This window comes from Poecilia reticulata, linkage group LG22, assembly GCF_000633615.1.
Source record: "Poecilia reticulata strain Guanapo linkage group LG22, Guppy_female_1.0+MT, whole genome shotgun sequence".
NCBI classification, from domain to species: Eukaryota; Metazoa; Chordata; class Actinopteri; order Cyprinodontiformes; family Poeciliidae; genus Poecilia; species Poecilia reticulata.
In genome coordinates, this window is record NC_024352.1 from 9981726 (window position 1) to 10001582 (window position 19857).

The following is a 19857-nucleotide window of genomic DNA, read 5'->3' on the forward strand; positions in this document are numbered from 1 at the left end:
GATATCTAGCTCGAGTAGCCTGAAGTTGATGTAAAATCAGTTAATTGAGCTGCCATTAAGAGATTTTCTTTCACTCCATACAAACTTCTGTATTTTGTATTTCTACCTCTAAAAATGAACTCAAAATATGTCAAGTGTTGGGAACAAAAATAAATTAAAACAAACATTGGAATTCATTAAYRTTCAAAAGGCAATGGTTGCATTGTTAAAGGCAGGCTTAAAGTGCATGCTAGAAGCCTCCCAGCCACCAGGAGGCAGCGAGTACTCACAAAGAATGAGCCTGAAACAATTCCTAAAGTCCCATGCAACTTTTTGCTGGTTCTGGAATCAATATTATTAGCAGCTAATTAGCTTAGCATAGCATAAAGAAATCCCAAACTGGCAAATTTTAAAAATTCGCTTTAGAAAGTTCTGAAGTTTAATCTTATGTATTGTATCTTAACAGCTGTATTACTAAGCTAATAGCCACTGGCTACAAAAACTCGGCTAAGGAAAGAAGTAAACATCCTTCCACCATATTGGACTCACATTGGATGTGACCCAGAAATATGAAGTTTTGATGTAATTGGTAAAATTGGAAGAATCCTAATTTTCTGTGGCATAAATTCTCATCTAACTGAACCTGGGTGTACGTTGAAAAATGTCTATTCCTTTRAGTTTTCCTTGTAAATGGGAATTAGTTGTAGAATGGCCTACCTTTACCTCTAAGCTGTTTAATCCTCCTTCAASGGAAAGTTAAGATTTTTTGTAATAAAGTTCTGGAAAGTTATCMGTCATATACCAGTTAGTTTATAGAAAAGAAAATACATTTGCAGGACATAAATGCTAGCTAGCTAGGTAACCAGACGAGCACCCCGTTTTATCTGATTTTGTCCATTTAAACTCAAACTATGTTATAAAGTACTGCGCTTTATTAGGGAATTTTAAAATTACACRAGCAAAAACTACTAGCTTTTATTAATCTGTTTATTTAATCTTGGTCTAACAAGTTCAGTTTTGTTTGTTTTCAGCTCACGTTCACAGTTTGCTTTGCTCRTTCTGCTCCACATTTTTCCACAAATAACCTCGCTGATTTCTTCAAATATTTCAGRAATGACCCAGCAGCGTGTTTGAAGGWCACCTTTAAAATAACATCCACAAGTGCGCCTCCACGTAACCCATCAGAAGCTTAAAAAGCGGCAACCTCGTCACTTAAGCTCTTCCAAGTTATTCAAAGGCGTAGTAAACTTAATGCAAGTAAGTTTCTAGTTTTACCAGTGAAGTTGTATGCTTTACATATTCAGTTTGAGTTGTTTGAAATGACTAAAATCAGCCCAAACAGGGGGACTAGCTGTCATCCTTTCTGAGGATGCATTCACAAAACTTCACTTTCAAAAAAAAAATCTGAACTTTCCCTTTTAAGACCAGCACTCCTTCGCACTGCGTAGCTTTTTTTTTGCTGAAAGCTCAAAGACTTTTGATTGTTTTTAGGGGTTTTCTGCGGCCAACGCGAGTTTGTTCGTCACAGCTCTCAGCCTGTGTGCCCTGCTTTCTCTTACGTAGAGGTGAATGTATCAAAAGGTTACCTTACTGTAAAGCACTTTTAAACGTTTGTGTAATTTAGATTAGCATAAAATCACTCTCTCCCCCGGGGAACCTGCAGGTAAACAACCGGCTGGCTGCTGCGAGCCACCAGAGCTGAACAGCRGCACAAACGAGTGGCGTCGTCGTTTATATGCAAAGCTAGCCGAGCCGCTGTATCCCATCTCTGCTGTGTGCTATTAACACACTAATAGGCCCGGTGCGGGGCCTAAACGGAGTATTGTAGAGTTTAGTTCAAATATTCTAAGTTTAGAGCAGATTGTGAACGTAGTGAAGCTTCTCTTCGAGTTTAGTTATGTGTCCAACACACTTTTTGCCCATAAATTGTTACTGACTTAGAAGTTTGACCATAACCGTCGTCATTTGTTTAAGTGCCTAAATTGCATAATTTGACAAATCAGTATAAGTAAGCATCCCTGCCTACTATGGTGCTGAGTCTGGGCCCCAAGAGAACTTAAATAATAATAAAGTCCAACACAGAYGAATAGTTACGTCTGTTCACGTGTGCGATGCTAAATCGCATTCTAGCCACTTGGCTTTAAGTAAAATAAACCCCTAATGTTGAGAAAACCTTTGTTGTTTCTTCTTCTTCTGTGTAAAATATATTTTTATTTTAATTGTTGTTTTCAGAGAAAGCTTGTCAAGACTGAAGGTTGCTTAAAGACTACCACTGTAATCCCAAAAGAATTGGGAATAATAAAACTACTATACACACTAAGATCTACTTCTTGTTTCCTTTGTTTCTGTTATATGCTCAGGGGATTTTATGTAATTCATCTGCCCATGCAGCCATTATCCAAACATGTGGGGTCGCTGGGGTTTTATGTAATAATTAAAAAAGAAAAGTGATCAAATAAGCAGTGCACTGCACCATATTTTGAAAAGCAGAAGCTGACAAAATCTGACTSCTGACTGTAAGGACCTCAATACAGCCAAAAATATCAATGTATTTTATTTGGATTTTAWGTGCTAGATAAACAGAAGTTGGTGTGTTCAAAATCCTTTGAAAATGTTTTAAAAACWTTTGTACAGAGACTTATTTTACTCTGATGCCCTTCAGAAATYACCAAATTGGTAATTGAATCACCAGTGAGTAATTTAATCTCAGGAACAAGGAGCTGATGGGAAATCAATTACAAACTAAGTTTTATCAAGATATTTTATGGTTCTATTGTGATAATGGTAAAACTATTTATTACCCTTTTTAGGTGATTGTATGGCTGTGACTGCATGACTCAGCAGTCCTAGCCTCACAAACACAAATACTGCTCTTGAAATGATTCCCACTTGTAATTAGGACACMACTCACAAAAATAGGATTTCTTTTTAATAATCCTATTTAAAAATGTWGCTGTATTTATTGGTGCATCTTTATTGAACTAACAGTAGAAAAATTAGTAACAATCCTGACAATAGAACTGTTTTAGGTTGTTTTTTTTAAAATATCAACAAATGAGTTTATCGTGACAACAATAAATCAAAAATCGTTTGAGAAGTTTCTCACGATAAATGATAAACGATATGATAAATGGCCACCCCTACCATACCTAATTAACAATTTCAATTTGCATGTGTGTAATGGGAAGAAAAAATATTTTTTGTCTTGAAAAATAATTTTTAAAAAGCTTTTTCATCGCTAAGTTGCAAAAGTAGGTAGCCTATGAGGTAAAATATGAAATAAAAGGTTGTGTATAGTGATGTTCGTAATTACCAGTCACGTTCGGAAAAGTATGTTGATTAATAATATTTATTTTTTCCAACATTAGGAGTATTTTGTGTCCAAGGTGGAGCAGAAATTGTTCACACAAGTTTAAAAAAAAATTTGAAAATTGAGAATATTTTGTCCGGATTTTAATGCCTTTATTTTCCTTCTTTTTTTTTTCTTTTTTTTTTGTAGTTTATTACTTGCTACAGTTTGGTGGACCACCGGATGACAGCGGAGGGGAGGCGGGGGAGACACGAAGCTGCTCSCAGACTACCYACACCAAGCGGGCAGAGGAGGTACGAAACAACGTAGAAATCAGCGGACACGCAGTCCATATCCACCAGGATGTAGAACCAAACCAGCAAGAGCAGTAGTGCGCCACATCTACCCATTTACATAAGCAGATGTATCGGGTGGAGTGGTGGAGTTAAAAGGCCTGTTTCTTTTCAGCGTGGTCAAAATGAAGGAGCTGAAGGGCTGCGGTATGCGCTGTTCAGTGGGCTTTCTGTCCCGCAGAGAGCTGATCGGACAGCCGCTCATGAAGGATGAATTCCAGAGACGGAGGCTGGCAGGCTGCACTAGCCTCTACAAGAAGAATTTGGAGGGCCATTTTGGCTGCGTCAACGCCATTGAGTTCTCCAACAACGGCGGAGAATATCTGGTGTCTGGTAAGAGTTGGCGAAGCCTGGCTGCAGTTTTCCTGCTAGCATGCTAACAGCGGCTGTCAGCTGCTTCCTGGGAGAGACTCCGCTGCTAGCCTAGCTTAGCTTGTTTTGCTAGCTAGCAAACATGAACCTGAGGACTCTGCAGCTCACAACACTGCTACTGTATRTCAGTGTTTTAAATTACGTGTTTAATTTCTAAATTCCACGTTTCTGAGCGAGGTTTGTGTAATAAATGACAACACTGTTTAGCTCCACAGAAGGTTATAAACAGTCATCTGGCCCAGTGTGACAGCTTGTGGTTGGCCGTTCGCTGTTTACCTTTGGAGCTGCAGCTTGGAAACTGCTTTATTGTGGCTTAATTCAGAGTGCATCGTTGACTGCGCTAAATTCAGGACTACAGTCGAGCCCCGTGGCCATGTCACCGACACTGGCATCAAAATGAGTATTGTTAGCGCATTAAGTTTCTCCGTAGTGTTTATATCAGGTTTCCTGATTAGTTTGGAAAAGTACGGGCGTTGATTAAACCATTTTCCAACGCCGGATAGGTAGAATCAAATTAAGGGAAAGTAATGCTGTTAGCAGACTATTTCCACCTGTCCTTTCATCCCTCAAGTTATCAATTTATTTCTCCTTACAGCTGGTGGTTTTTGCAGATTTCACAATTGAACCCATTGTTCTGGTCAGGCTCTGGCATCATCACTTAATTCAACTTCAGTAAGCTGAACAACTCGTAACTATGCCTCTTACAACAACACATTTTTCTGGATGATAAATTGTCCCAGAAATCATGGCGATAAACAATAACATTGATGTTTCGAGGCAATTTTCAAGTAATACATTGATAATAGGATCAATACTGCASGTTTGCCTTCTCWGAGACTAGTAAACTTTCCACTCCACACTGGAATAGGAAGACATTTTAAATATCCAAAACACAACAACCAACAATAAATAAAAAGAAAATACAAAYCACACACAACCAAAACCAGAAATAAAATGGGTCATGAAGTCTCTTAACAAAATTGTGCTTCAAAAAATGTTAGTCAGCAGAATCAAAAGTATCAAGCTCATATTAATTTATTGTGCGATCCGTTGCTTATTGCTGTGTTGTGATGTTGCCTCTTTTGAGAATGAAAATCTGTTTGTGYGAAACGTGTTTGTCCTTATTTTTTGTCCACATCAGGAGGAGATGACCGGCGTGTGCTTCTGTGGGATATCGAGAAAGCCATCCACTCCCATTCCAAGCCGGTGAAACTGAAGGGCGAGCATCTCTCCAACATCTTCTGCCTCGCCTTCGACAGCTCAAACTCAAAAGTCTTCTCCGGCGGTAAGGCGAGCGCAGACTTGATGGCAGACGCACAGACGAAAAAAAAAACACGTACACACGCTCTTCTGATGAATGTTTTTCGACCCACACATGAAAAGAAAACGCTCAGGCCTGAATTCAGGCTACTGTGTCGCCAATCGCTCCTGCTTTTAATTTTAGCCAACATGAAGCAGAAGTTTTAGCCAAAGTTCAACGCTGCCAGGGATGGAGCGTTTCAGCCTTGGAAAAAGCCCCGACACGAGACATGCAGCCATCCAATTGTCATGTTTAAGCAAACTTTTGAAATGTTGGGGGGAGAAAAAGAAGAAAATTAAATAAAAGACAAATCAGATGCGTTTCCAAAGCAGACATGGATGCTACAGGAACAGGAAGTAGAGATTTTTCGTGCCTCTGGTAAGGCAGAGGCTCATGAGTGGATGGGGGAGTTGTTGCGTCAGAACTTATTTGGCAAACGTTTCTCCATCTCCTTCCTTTGCGTGTTAACTCAAAGGAAAAGCCAAAAACCATCTGAAGGGAACGCGAAAACTCTTTTGCGAAAATGAGAAATGTACTTTGAATTTTGCCATTTCCTTCCACCATTCGTGATGCGATATTCAAAATGCGCTCAAAGAAAAAAAAAACATTGTTGAAAACATCAGTGTTTTTATTACATCCAGCGTAAATTACGATGGAGTTTTGTTTCAAAAATATGAGTGATTTTTTAAAATTTATTTTTTTAATGGGGAACCACACATTTTGAAAGCTTTGCGGCCTTTATTTTCATAAACCTGTAATTAACACCCACTCATCCATTCATTTGTGTGCTTTTTTGTCTCCCAGGAAACGACGAACAGGTGATTCTTCACGATGTGGAGAGGTGGGTACAACAAAAGTCCAGGACTCTTTGTTTCTGAAGCACTTTTCTGCCGTTTCAAAGCGGCCGGCTGATGCGTCACACTGCTGATTTGAATTAACCTGTGGCCGACTGTTGCTCCTGCAGTCAGGAAACTCTGAACGTGTTCCTGCATATAGACGCTGTGTACAGCTTGTCCGTCAGCCCCGTCAACGACAGCATATTTGCGAGCTCGTCCGACGACGGCCGCGTTCTGATCTGGGACACCCGGGAGCCGTCGCACGGAGGTGAGGACAATTGAATCCGAGCTGTCGCCACGGACTGTTTTAGTTATTTTTAATCACTGTCGAGCTCCTAAAAACATTTGGAGAAGTCTTACGTTTAGCAAATCTTTTGTAAGCGTCCGAAGCGAAATGTTGCTTGAAACCAGACTGTCTCTTGCACTTTAAGAGGAAGTCAGTAGGGGATTTCTGCCTGGATTTGGGAAAAGACGCAAATCCTCACTTGATATTAAATATTGCGCAAGCTTGTTCTTTAACAAGCTGCTGGACAACAAAAGGAAATGCAGTTGTGTTAACTTGGCGAGGCTTAATGGTGTTGACATACAAACAGGATGCATCATCACCTTTCACTTCTATTTTGGAAACCTTCCTTGTGACCGAGTCGGTCACAAGGAAGTCGGTCGATAATAACGCTGACCAGCCGGCCTTTGAGCTGCGTTGTTATGTCGGCCTATTAATGTTCGCCACAGTAAGGTGTTAACACAGCGTCCATCCCAAGGAAAGTCTCACCCAATTGAATATTTTCAGGACCGTCTTCAGCTGTGATCAAGGTACGTTTTGAGGGGTGGACTTGGTTTTATCACAATACTTTGTGATAACAATAAAAGTGACAATAGGAACCACTTATCACCTTTTATTTTTGGTAACTGTGTGACTGTGTGTCACAGTAATTGCAGCCCCACAAACACACATACTGCTCTTGGAAAACATTCTCATAATGCACTTCTTCATGACACAAGTCGCGTAAAGAAGTGTGGTTTGTATCACTGCACTCCACCCGGTAACTGCGTCTAATCATGTTTTCAAATGTGTTTATGTTTTTTGATACTCGCTTATTGAACAAACAGTGGAGAAAATTTGTATTAAAAAAAAAAAAAAAACGATCCCAAAAATCTCCTCAGTTTTAGGGATTTCTAACCATTAATTGGAATTTATCATAACGACAATAAATCAAATATATTATAAGAAATGTATCACAGTAAAAGATAAACGATGCCACGAATGCCCGAGCCAACATTTCGATAAACCAGAGCTCAATTTCTTTTGCCTTGGCAAACTGAAGTCCTTAACAAAGCCAAACTGGGTTTTTACCATCGACATGAACACTTTATAGTGACGAAACATGACGGTGGTGGTGGCAGTGTCATGCTGTGGGAATGCTTTTCTTTTGCAGTGAGTAGTGAAGCTGGTGTAGTTACATTTAGCTACCACCGGCATGCAGACGTTTCGAAAATTGGGCGAAAACCCCAGAAAATAACGATTAACATTCAGCCAAACTTTCAGTGAAATGGTTCAGATTTGTCCATATAAATTTGCCAGAATGTCCTAGTCAAAGTCCAGAGCGGAATCCAGGTCAGAACCTGTGGAAGGGCTTTAATATGGATGTTTATGGATGCTCTCCATCCAGACTAACTGAAGAACTAAAGAAGAGTAAACATTTCAGACTTTACATGTACAAAACTTGTGGAAGAAATCTTTAGTGGTTTCAATTTGACAAAAACAAATTAATATGTTTCCAAATCACTGCATGTGTTGTTTTTATCTTCATCATTTCTGTACAAATCTTTGTACTACATGAATACAATCTTTCTCGGAGAGACCTAAGCGACAGTTGTACCTCTCACTGCTTTGTGTCTATTTATTTTAACCCCCGCAGAGCCGTTCTGCCTGGCTAGTTACCCTTCAGCCTTTCACAGCGTGATGTTCAACCCTGTGGAGCCTCGGCTGCTGGCCACGGCCAACTCAAAGGAAGGAGTTGGACTGTGGGACATTCGTAAACCACGCAGGTGAGACGTCTGTCTGCTTACTGTGGGTGGATCCAGCAAAGAACACGCTTCCTTCTGGAGGAGAACCGGATTTAATTGCATGAAATTGTTAAACTATTGTCTGCGAATGTCGGAAACGCAACTTCATCTGGATTTTCTGCAGTTGAATCGTTTAGTGATTGGGGTCTGAATGTTTTGGATTTTTAACAGCAATCTTCGTAAAACTCCGTTAGCTGTCCCAATTTAAATATTCTCACAACCCTATAAGTTATGAAAGTGATACCAATCAGAGCATCACCCAGTTTAAACAGAACTTTTTCCACATCGAGATATATATATAAATATATATCTGAAGGTACCTGAAAGATTCTCATATCACGAGAAATAAAAATCTCTGCTCTGGTTTAACAAAGAAGGAGCTTTTGGATGCGATTTCCAGGCGTTACGTTTGGAGGATGCATTTTTAACTCTGTCCACCAGAGGTCGCTGTTTCCCCACTGATGAACCACTGCCAGGCCTCTCGCTCCAGCTTTTATTTCATTCCTGTAAACAAACCATTTTACATTTATATTACTACAACTGAATTATCTTTAATTCAGAGTTATTTTGAATGATGTGGAAAAATAATCATATTAAAGCTTAAATCCCATATCTAATTCAGTTCTGGGTTTTGTTTCTCTTTTTTGTCCACCGCTTTAATAATGTGAGAAAAGAAACAATACAGCTGTAACGTGCTGTTAGCCTCACTTTAGCTACATGCTAAGCCATTATTTTTGTGCACCTTTACACCCCTGATCCCAGGGCTAGTATGAACTGATGCATAAAACATCTAATCATCCTTTCTTACACCCAAAAATGTCAGAAATGAAACAACGGAAACTTCCAAATTTAAGTGGCGTATTGAACCGTTGTCTTAGCAACTGTCAGCTCCACTTTGTATTACTCCATTCGCTCTCAAGGAAATTGAATCTATGAATTATTCATTGGTGTATAGTCAATGATTTCATAGCCATAAAATTGCATCAAAACTGTTGGTAGAAGTGGGTAGTAGTTTGCCTTGTGACGTTTCGAGCTCTGTCTTCCCTCCGTGCCTCGCAGCTCTCTGCTGCGCTACGGTGGCAGCATGTCCCTGCAGAGCGCCATGAGCGTCCGCTTCAACAGCACGGGCACGCAGCTCCTGGCCCTGCGGCGCCGCCTGCCGCCCGTCCTCTACGAGCTGCACTCCCGCCTGCCCAGCTTCCAGTTCGACAACCAGGGCTATTTCAACTCCTGCACCATGAAAAGCTGCTGCTTTGCGGGCGACAAGGACCAGGTGGGTCAACAAGTCATAAACCGAAGCGGCTCCGTGCGCACGCCAGAAAATATGCGCATGAAATCCTATACAGAACGAGTAAAAGTTTCCATTTCATGGACATGCGAAAGGAATTAAACCGACGTCCTGCCTGTGATAAATTACCAAGAGGTGATGGATTTTATCCTCCTGTTCTTCTACAATATTCTCAAGCTAAGTTGTGAAAATCTCGTCTCTGTCAGATACTTTTCACTCATTACTGAATTAGCGCAGCCTAAACGTCGAGTTTTTGAGTTTTGAACAGTGACAGACATGCCTGAGGTTTGGCTAAAAGCGGTTGGAATCTGACCGAGATGAGGAACGGCTGGATTTTTCTTTTGGTATCTGAGCTGCACTCCATTTTTCAGTGACTTCCTCAAACTCTGCAGGCAGCTGAGGATTTTCTCAGTGTGGTGCTGAAGCAGGCGGTTGCCAAGAGGTAGCTCAGAGCATGATTGATGGGAAGGACGGTGCAGGGGTGAGGGGATCCTTTTGGGATGCAGCATTCCTACCGGACGCGTCTTCTGTCCGTCTGAGGCAGAGCGCACAGGTGTTGCGGGTTAAAGCTCCTTCCTGTGCCGTCCACCGAAACTCATTTAGCTAACCTGTGTGGCTCAGTATCCTGTGAAAAACAGAGATTTTTATTTTATACGCCACGTCGTCGTGACTTGGGGTGGATTTTCTGTGTTAAACCGCTGCAAACACGGGCGAAACGATGATGTGAGAGGAAAATGATACACGGTTTTCAAAGTGTTTTAGAAACCAAAATCTGTTTCGCGTTGTGTACGTCAGTGTTGCATCACAGGTATTATCATTTAAATGTGCCAAATGTGACAACCATAAAAAGACGTTGGTTTCAGTATTTTTTGAGCTATAATGTTCGATTTATGCTTAGGCCTGCCACTATAACAAATAGTTCTGGACGATAAATTGTCCCAGACGTTATCGCGATAAACGATAATATTGTTGTTTTGAGACCATTTTCAAGTGATATGTTGGTAGTAGCATAAAAACGTGTTTATTTTAAATTGAAATATCCAAAATAAATAAATGAAACAACACTGGAAATTGAGAATTAGGTCTCTGTAAACAAATTCGTCCTTCCACAAAAAGGGTAGTTTAGAACCACAGCACCAGACTGAAAACTTTTATCATCAAATTTTTAGTAGGAAGAGAGAAAAGAGAAAATCAATAAATCATACAAATGGAAATCATTGAGTTTATCAATTGATTTATTGCTTATTACGACAGCCCTAATCATGCCTTTTTTGCAACTCTTATTGTCAGTAATGTGTTTAGCCTGTTGGGTTACAGTTGTGTAACCATGGCAACAAAGTAGGACTGCACGATATTACAAAATTTTCCAATGGTGACATCGAAAATTGTTCCTTTTTTCCTCTTTCTCTCATCTGTGCTTTTATCAGGTTGTTTTAAATAATATATTTACGCACCTGTAGGTATTACATTAGCATGAAACATGCAAGTTCATAACACTTGGTGTGCATTAGCCAAGAGTTATTGGCTAATAATTATCTATAATCCCCTCACACATGTAGAGATATTTTTAATATCTGGTGCAACATGTTTGGCTTTCTAACTGTACGACCAAATAGAGATTTAAAGAAGAGGGGCAAAAGCAAACGAGGTGGATCAGCGGTGCGTGCCAGCATCTAATGGCTGCGTTCAGGACATGTTACTGTGGAAGTGTGTCTTCAGTCAGAGGCATTCAATAATATGTTTCAGTCTTTGGATTTGTTGCGAGACTGACTGTTGGTGGAGATTCTTCTCACCTGCAGCGTCGACATTCACAGCAGCTCTGAAGATTCTCGAATGATACGAGTTACGACAACATTTGAATTTATTTGGGAGTTATTTAGTTGAACTGAATTGCTTTTTATGCCCGCACCTACTGCAGATTGTAAAGACAAAGATAGTAGAGGTCAAGAAGAGCTGCTGGGACATCGTAATGCTGGGGAAAAAAACAAACTATTTACAAAAATATGCTATCATGGTTTTACTTTGATGCTCCTAAAAACAAACAACGAGAGCTACAACGGTAGATGAAGGCATAATTACAAGTTCAAACAGTCCAAACAAAGATCCGAACATGAACATTTGTTCTACAAAATAGTGATACGGGTCGACTGAAAACAAATGCACGCCACACTTTTCAGCTTTTCATTTCAGACTTTGCATTTTTCTTCCACGGTTATCCTTTTCGTTGGTCCCAGTAGAAATGAATCAAACTGTGTTTGTGTCCTCTTAAAGCCGTGAAACGGAGATCAGGAGGATATTTACAGAGGCGAATTAAACAAATTCTTCTCAAGTCATTGAGCAACAAAATTGCAAAAAGTATTTTTGGCGTTTTCACTTCTTGTCAGACGGGCCTGGAGACATTCCTTCCCTCAGTGTTACATGTGTCTAAAAGAATGTGAAGCCCACATCGACCCTGTCAGAACTTCCTCCGGTAGAAACGGTTTAAGTGAAACCATCTGTTCATAAAGCCTAATAACAGTTCAGGCAGCGAGCAGGAGCTTTGTTTAGGCCATAACACGTGAAGTCTGCGTCTGACTGCAATCTCAACACTCTGATTAGATCTGCTGGGTTTCTGCTTCGTCTCTTCGTCTTCTAGTTTCTCTCCCTTTTTGGTGAAGTAAAGTCTCAGTACTTTATTTTTTTTTCTCTCTCTTCAGTACATCTTGTCTGGATCAGATGACTTTAATCTGTACATGTGGAAAATCCCAAACGACCCTGAAGCAGGTGAGTTGTTGGTTTGATTTCCCAGATTCCTGGTTGATTTTTCACATTCCTGCTTGGAAAACGTTACCTGAATCCTGCGGTGGGAGATTGTTTACCGAGCGCAAGAAACACCTGCAACAGCTATATTATTTCTTATAAAAGAAAAAAAGACAAACATACTGATGCTGATTTTGGACGTGATTGAGATTGTCTATACAATTTTTTTTGAATAAGAAAAAAAAAAGAGGAGGAGTCAAAAGGTTTTCAAAGAAAATGCTAAATCAGTTTCAGATTTTCTAAATTACATTTGCATATTTTTTACCTTCTATGCTAAAGTTTTTTTATCCTACTAACTTACTAAATGTGTCTTTTATTGTTCATCATTCTACAAACTATGATCAACACACTGGTAGAGTTATGATACATTTTCACAATAAAACAACGATTTCTAATTGCTCACCTTTGTGTGTTTTAACCACGAGACATTATTATTATTTAGTAATTCTTCAGTTTTTCTTCTTGTCATGGTTTTTCTATGTAATGTTCCATGTACAACATTTAATAAAATCAGTTGTGCAACAGGAAGATCATGTATATATACATTTAGCATATGGTCGTGTTTTCCGCCGTGACGCTGAGCCTTCTCTCCCCAGGGGGTCCCGGTCGCGTGGTGAACGGAGCCTTCATGGTTCTGAAGGGCCACCGCTCCATTGTGAACCAGGTTCGCTTCAACCCTCACTCCTACATGATCTGCTCCTCCGGAGTCGAGAAAGTCATCAAGGTGAGCAAAGAAACATCTCTGCCGTCGTTTTAAGAGTCGAGTTTCGTCGTTCTCTGTTGAGGAGAATCTCTTCGTTCAGTCGGTTTGATTGAAGCGTTAAAGAAACTTTTGCACTTTGACAGTGTTCTTATCCTTCAGAGAGGCAACGTCACCATCAACTCTACACATGGACTAAACTGAGATTCTTACGTTGTGATAACCTTGAATAAAAATGCCATGTTTTCAAAGTAGTATTAGTGTTTGCACAAAAGATTTTGCCATTAATTGCTCTTATTTCAACAGAAGAGTATTATTGTTGTTGCTGCTGTTAAAATAATGCAATCGGTATGTTATTACTGATATATCAATTTGATTTATACCATATATGTTGTTTTAATGGTATCAAGCAAAAATGTAGCACATTGCTAAATTAATATTAGTAGGCCTGTAACGATGACAAACTTTGCTGGACGATAAATTGTCCCAGAACTTATTGCGATAAACTATAATATTGTTGCTGTGAGACTGTTTTCAAGTAATAAAGGTGCAATAATGCAAGAACAGATTCTCAATGATCAATACACTTTAAATTCTAGTGAACATTTAAACACTGGAACTGGAAGACATTTAAAATTTCTAAAAATAAATAAAGAAAACAACAAATAAAATGAATTATGACGCCAAACTTCTGGGACAACATTATCATCCAGGAAAATCTATTTTTGTGACGTGCCTAAGTGTCACGTAGGAAAATCAATTCTGGTACAACACCTCCAATCTCAGTTTCCAGTGTAAATGATGACCTGTTTCTATAAAAATCAGCAGTTTAAAGGTTGGTAATAATGTTTTTTTCTTGAACCACTATGATGATTTCCAGGTCAAAGTCCATTAAGAAGATAAGTACTTTAGTCTTTGTCGTACTCAAATTAGCTGTTAGCTTCAGGTTCATTAAGAGTTTTACAAAAGACGTCAAGCATTGTATACTTTGAAGCTAAAGTATTAAAGATGAACTTGGAGATGTCGGCTTGTTGCTCTTCTGACCCAGGTGTGGAGTCCGTACCGGCAGCCCGACAGCGAGGGGGATCTGGAGGGCCGGGTGGAGGACCGCTCCCGCAGCCTCTACAGCCATGAGGAGTACATCAGCCTGGTGCTCAACAGTGGCAGCGGCCTGTCCCACGACTACGTCAGTCAGTCCATAGAGGAGGACCCGCGCATGATGGCCTTCTTCGACTCGTTGGTGCGCCGGGAGATCGAGGGCTGGAGCTCAGACTCCGACAGCGACCTCAGCGAGGAGGCCATCATGCAGCTCCACGCCCGCGGCCGCCGCTCCACGCGGGCCGCATTGGCAGCTCCTGTCATCGCCTCTGCTGCCGACCGCCGCACCGACTCCGACAACTCCTCGTCTTCCTCGTTGGCGGGACCCGACGCCTCAGGCGGTGAGGAGCGAGCCRCCGGGGAAGACGGGGAGGAATGTCCCAGGAGACAGAGGAGACGCCCACAACACCAGTCGGGCTTCTTGGCCAATGAGGACTCAGACTCCAGTGAATTTTGGCTCGACCCGATGCCCCGTCCTCGCTCGCCCAGCCCCAGGGAGAACTCCACGCTCTCCAGCCCCAGCAACTCTCCGTCGCTCCCCGCCGAGGCCTCCAGCTCCTCCACATCCACCTCCAGCTCCAGCAGCGACGACGAGGAACGCCGCAGCGCCGTCCGACGCCAGAACGTGGTGAGACGGCGGCGCATGAACGTGGTGTCCAGGGCCGGAAACCGACCCGAGTCCATTCAGGCTCTGTTCTCAGCCATCGACTCGTACAGTTACCCGTCGATCTCCGTCGACGACCTGTCGTCCTCCTCGTCGGACGACGAGCCGAACTCCCTGGAGATCAAACCCCGGGCTTCCGCTTCCAGAGAGGAGGAAAAGCGCCTGAGTCCATCAGAGTTTGTGTGTCTGAGTCCGGTGATGTCTCCGGAAAGCCAAGACAACAACGGGAGTGACAGGACTGAGCAGGGAGGGCGCTCCGCCGTGTCGCCTCGGCTACCGGATGAACTCGGCAGCCCTAACGGCGGAGAGGCCAACGACATCTCCACTGTCGCAGATGGCGTCTCTCAAAGCCGACGTAGTCCGGGCGTGAACGGGCAACACAGACCCGTCACGCCGTCCAATCAGCGCGCTTCCTCGGAGTCCGAGGACGAGATCGGAACGCTAGCCGAAGAACCCAGGCTGCAGAGGGAGAAGGGCCTGGCGCAGAGCGCTCTGAAGCGGACTCACGTCGGGTCGGAGGAGGCCGAGTTGGGCTTGTCGTCCTCCGAAAAGAAGCTAAAGACGTAACAAAAGCCTCTTCTCATTTGTACCCAGAACAAAACTTAGGAAGTGGATTTTTTTTTTATGAGCTTCTACAACTCAAATTTTTTATTTTTTTTTCCATTTCGGACTCCTAGTCATGACTCACATGACCTCACACTGCTAAAGAACAGCTAAGAATGGTTGTTGTTGTTGAAGAGCAGACAGATTGGGCTGTATCTCCATCGTTTCGGTAGAACCTACAGGTTGCATTAAGACATAAATAAGCTGCGTGTTGGTACTACATGAGAGGCGTTTATTTTTATGTGACGTCAGTATTCATTTTTTGTTTTGTTTTGTTCTTTTTCCCCTCCACCACCTCCTCGTGTTCTGATCGCTGCGCCCGGATCCGCAGTTCGGTTCTGCCTCTGCCGACTAAAAGAACTCGTGCGCAGCGAAAGCTTTGAGGTTTTTAGTTGAGCTTTGTTCTGATCAGGTTTGTTGTCATTAAGTGTTTCTCGGTTTACGCTGCTCCAGGAAGCCTGAAGAACTGACTCCGGGTCAGTTTCCGCTTGTATAAACTGTGTTGACATTTTGCTTTGTTTTTGTGTTCTTAATCTGCCTACAGTTACAAATCATCTCACTTGTGTTTTCTTGCAACTAAAAAACTGACATGTGACAAAAAAAAGAGAAAAACATCAGTGTTTACTTACTTTGATACTCGCCAACGATTTGAAATAATTAAGAAATTTTATAAACGATTCAAGTGTTGCTCCACTGAGTCTCCATGGCAACGTGATCTTGATCATAATGGAAAGTTTGTCCAGCTGTGAGAGGAAAAGAGCAGGGTGGTAACTGATAAAATATTTCATAATTATTTGAATGTACTGTCCTCCAGGGACAAAGTGAATTATTTTAACACACTGTGGGAACAAACACTAGTGACCAGCAACATTTACTGACAGAAATATACAGGAAAAAAATATTTTTATTGTAATAAAAAAAAAGAATGAATGTAATTACATTCGGCCACTGGGGGGCAGTAGAAACAAGATACTGTCGTGGAGATGGTTCTGAATAGTTGGATCATTGGAAATGATGCTAAAAATGAATCAAACAGGATTTTTTTTTAAATATTTATTTTTTTCCTGAATCTTTAAAGTGTGAAGCTGGATTCATCAGATAGCGTAATTTAGACACAAAATGTTTTTTTTTCCCAATTTCAAATTTACATTTTTAAACTGTGCCAACTCCTCGGTGAATCTGACCTGATGTGGAAAAAGTTTTATTCCCACTGGAGAATTTTTGTGTGAATTGATAAATTCCTGAGGAAAAGCACAAAGCAAATTCTGACCCATCTTGAGGCGAAGACCATCATTTGGCTGCCCGTTTCCTGCAGGTGATGGAATCACTCATACTGCGACGCCCAACAGGGGGATGGTTATTCATAAAGCACATGGTGTCACTGCTGTCTGAGGGAACGGACATCGCTGCTGATGGGTAGAAACTACACATATCGACAGGCTGTGAAGATGGATAAATTAGGAAAACACAAAAGGAGATGACAGAAGGACAAGTGTAGACAGAAGAAGGGAATGAAAAATGGGAAACGGGTGGATGGATGTAAGAAAGAAACAAAGAGGAATGAGAAAACAAGCAAAGAAATGGGAATAGGAAAGGAAAGAATGAAGGACACATGGAAGTAAAGATACAAGGAAGGAGTAAAAGAAGACACACTGATAAATGAAGAGAAGAGGGGACAACAGGAATGAATAAAGTAAAATAAAAAGTAAGGAAAGACAGGAAATGGAGGAGGATGGAAAGAAATTAGGAAACAGGAAAAACGATGAGAAATAATGTAGGAAGGAACGAAACGAGTAAAAGGACATGATTTAGAAAAGTAACCGTTAGACTACGAAACTGGAAATAGGAACTACTTTCCATATCTTCCTTTTCCTACACCTGGAATAAAAACATGACTCAAATTCCATACTTTAGTAGGAATCCTGCAGAGTTTGCGCTTGGTGAAACCAGAGGATAGGTGGGGTGGCGCGGCGCTCGCCCAGGACTCACTTCTTGTTATTCATGCAATCACAGGCAACATCCTGGCTTACCAAGTGGATGTTCTGAATGTAATCTGGAGGCAAAACTTCTCATCAGTCGTGTATTTTATAAATTCCTCACATTCCTTCACTTGCGTGCCAAGTCAAAATAATTTCCTCATCATATAAATATCAGCAGGAAGCAGCCTTCTTGTAGCTCTGTGTGATCTCATGTTGCTCTTCTCACGTCTCTACATGGTCACGTCGAGGGCGACGCAGCGTTAACGTGTATCTTTATTTATACAGGCGAGGTTAGCCGAGGTTCTCCTCTTCCTCCAACTGGGAGGAGCCCAGTAGAACCACGGCCTTGGAAGGCCTTCCTCCGGAGCAGATAGACGAAACGGTGCAACGTTAACGTTATTTTGAACTCTGCATCTTCATCCTCTTATTTCAACACTGCGGCCGGCATCCTAGGAAGGGCTGATGCTGAAAAGTGGGACTGTACATGCTGATGTGATCCCACGTGGCGTTTTAACCCAAACAGTGGGAACCATCGCCGCCCAGGCAGCAATTTTCCATACATGGCTCCAGCCTTAACGCCGATTGAAGAATTCCCCTTCCGACATGACTGGAATACCTTGGGTGGCTGCCAGAGACCAAACACGACGCGCCAGCTCTTCACATGAGCCTTCGGGGAGCCGGCAGGAGCGTTCTCTTCTTCTCCAAACGGCTCCGTTTTGGTGTTAAGAGACACGAAACCAGTCTTTGGAAAAAAACGGCTCAGGCTTGGATCAGACGGAGAACATACGTTACCAAAAACTTTCACTACTCGCAAAGAGTATTATTGGATTTAGGTTTGAACTTTGACTAGGCCATTTTAACACAATAGTTTGCTATTATATATTATGTAGTTATATAGATCCAAACAAGTCTTTCTCAGCTCCTAACAGGTTTTCTTTATGTAATTGGGTCCATCCGTCTTTCATCACCTCTGATCATCTTCCCTGTCTCCACCAAGAAAGTCATCCCAACATCATGATACTACCACTACCATGTTCTTTTAGTTTCCCTCCAAGTAGCGTAATAAATGTTAGTTTTGTTCTAACGTGACCAATTGACATTTTTTTCCCTTCTTAAACATGATTGCTGTTGGGGCTGGACAATAAATCAATAACAATTATATACTGTGATAGACACATGATCTGTATCAATAGATAATATGTCTAATAGAGTATTCAATAATTTCACTCAACTCTAATCCAGAAAAAAAAACCCAGCATTCTGGGAGTTATAAGCAGAGGAAAAACATCAGCTAAGCAAAGTTGGTGGCATGGCCTAACTCACTCGCTCGTTGGTTACCTAGCAACAACCTGTTGAGTAAGTTGCGCAGCAGCAGTTTCAGGTTTCGCCACAGTGCCTCATAATTACTGAAATATAAACAACGTGGAGTGAAAATTGCAGATAAAACAGGAAAGGTCACACCACCAGTTTGGCAGCATTTCAGATTTTTACTATAAAAAGCTAATCAATAATTATTGTTATCGACTGATGTGAAACGCTTATATCGTGATACGTTTTTCAGCCATATCGTCCATCGTAACTTTCTTTCAACACTGGCTTTATTTCTCGCCACTCTTCCATTTATGGAGTATAAGACTGATAGTTGTCCAGCTGGATTTACACAACAAATTAAATTACACACAGAGATTCATTTAACAGTGATTGGTCGCACTAAATCTTCTGTTGGGGATGGAGAGTAAAGTGTGGGTGAAATATCAAACGAACACAACACTTTTCATATCTTAATTTGGAATTATTTTGCAAACTATATACAGCACTTTTCTGTCCTTTACAGTTTTTCACAGCTAAAATCCCCAATAAAACGCATTAATATGTGCGGCTGTAATGTAGCAAAAGGTCAAGGCTTAATGCCACCTAAACTTAACTTACCTATCAACCAACTCTCTTCCATTCTTCGTGTTCTGCTCCTAAAAGATTGAGACTTAGAAAGCTTTCTTTTAGCTTCCCGTCATCTGACGACAACACGACTCAAACGAAGAAGAAAAAACGCGCATTCCCCACCAGGAATAATGTTTCCGCCATTGTTTTTGGCGCCCCTGCTAGCTCAGCGCCCCTATGTGTCGCATATATAGGGCATACAGTCTATCACATTTATTAGTAGTGAAGTACAAAGGAAACTTCAACGCCATAAGAGGGCCATTTTTGACAGAAAAAAACGACGAGTACATTTTCGCCAAAAGTCTCAAATTTTCAGAAATTTTCTGAACTTCAAGTAAAAAAAAAATGTCTGAGTTTGAAAAGTCAAACAAGATGTCTTTTGAAACTTATAAACTTCCAAAAACAATTCTGGAATATTTCTGAGATCAATCTCAAAAGTTTTGAGTTATTTTTGGCGGAAATGTACTCCCGGTTTTATTTTGTAATTATTATGATTTTCTATCTTTAATGGTCCTAATACGTCGTCGTAATTTAATTTGGGAGATAAAACACCAGAACACCAACAATCGTTCTCAACAAACGAGGAAAAACC

At 41.2% G+C, this 19857-nt stretch overlaps 2 protein-coding genes across 3 annotated transcripts in view; both read left to right on the plus strand.

Annotated features, from left to right (window-relative positions):
- pacs2 (phosphofurin acidic cluster sorting protein 2) overlaps positions 1–1681 on the plus strand; it is a 65559-nt gene extending 63878 nt beyond the window's left edge. The window contains exons 24-25 of the mRNA XM_008399320.2: positions 1471–1544; positions 1643–1681. Of these exons, the coding sequence (XP_008397542.1) occupies positions 1471–1544; positions 1643–1681 (113 nt within the window). The remainder of the gene's footprint in view (positions 1–1470; positions 1545–1642) is intronic.
- A 1798-nt stretch (positions 1682–3479) lies between these two features.
- Positions 3480–18416, plus strand: dcaf5 (ddb1 and cul4 associated factor 5). 2 transcript variants are annotated; one of them, XM_008398971.2, is made up of 10 exons: positions 3480–3582; positions 3737–3954; positions 5135–5278; positions 6098–6134; positions 6258–6397; positions 8049–8178; positions 9256–9469; positions 12181–12247; positions 12880–13007; positions 14032–18416. In XM_008398971.2, exons 1-10 carry the CDS (start codon positions 3512–3514, stop codon positions 15310–15312), a joined length of 2430 nt encoding a protein of 809 aa, XP_008397193.1. In that variant the 5' UTR covers positions 3480–3511; the 3' UTR covers positions 15313–18416. The 2 variants fall into 2 exon arrangements, with proteins under 2 accessions (XP_008397193.1, XP_008397195.1); XM_008398973.2 differs by having other exon boundaries at positions 3525–3659.
- The last annotated feature ends 1441 nt before the right edge of the window (positions 18417–19857 follow it).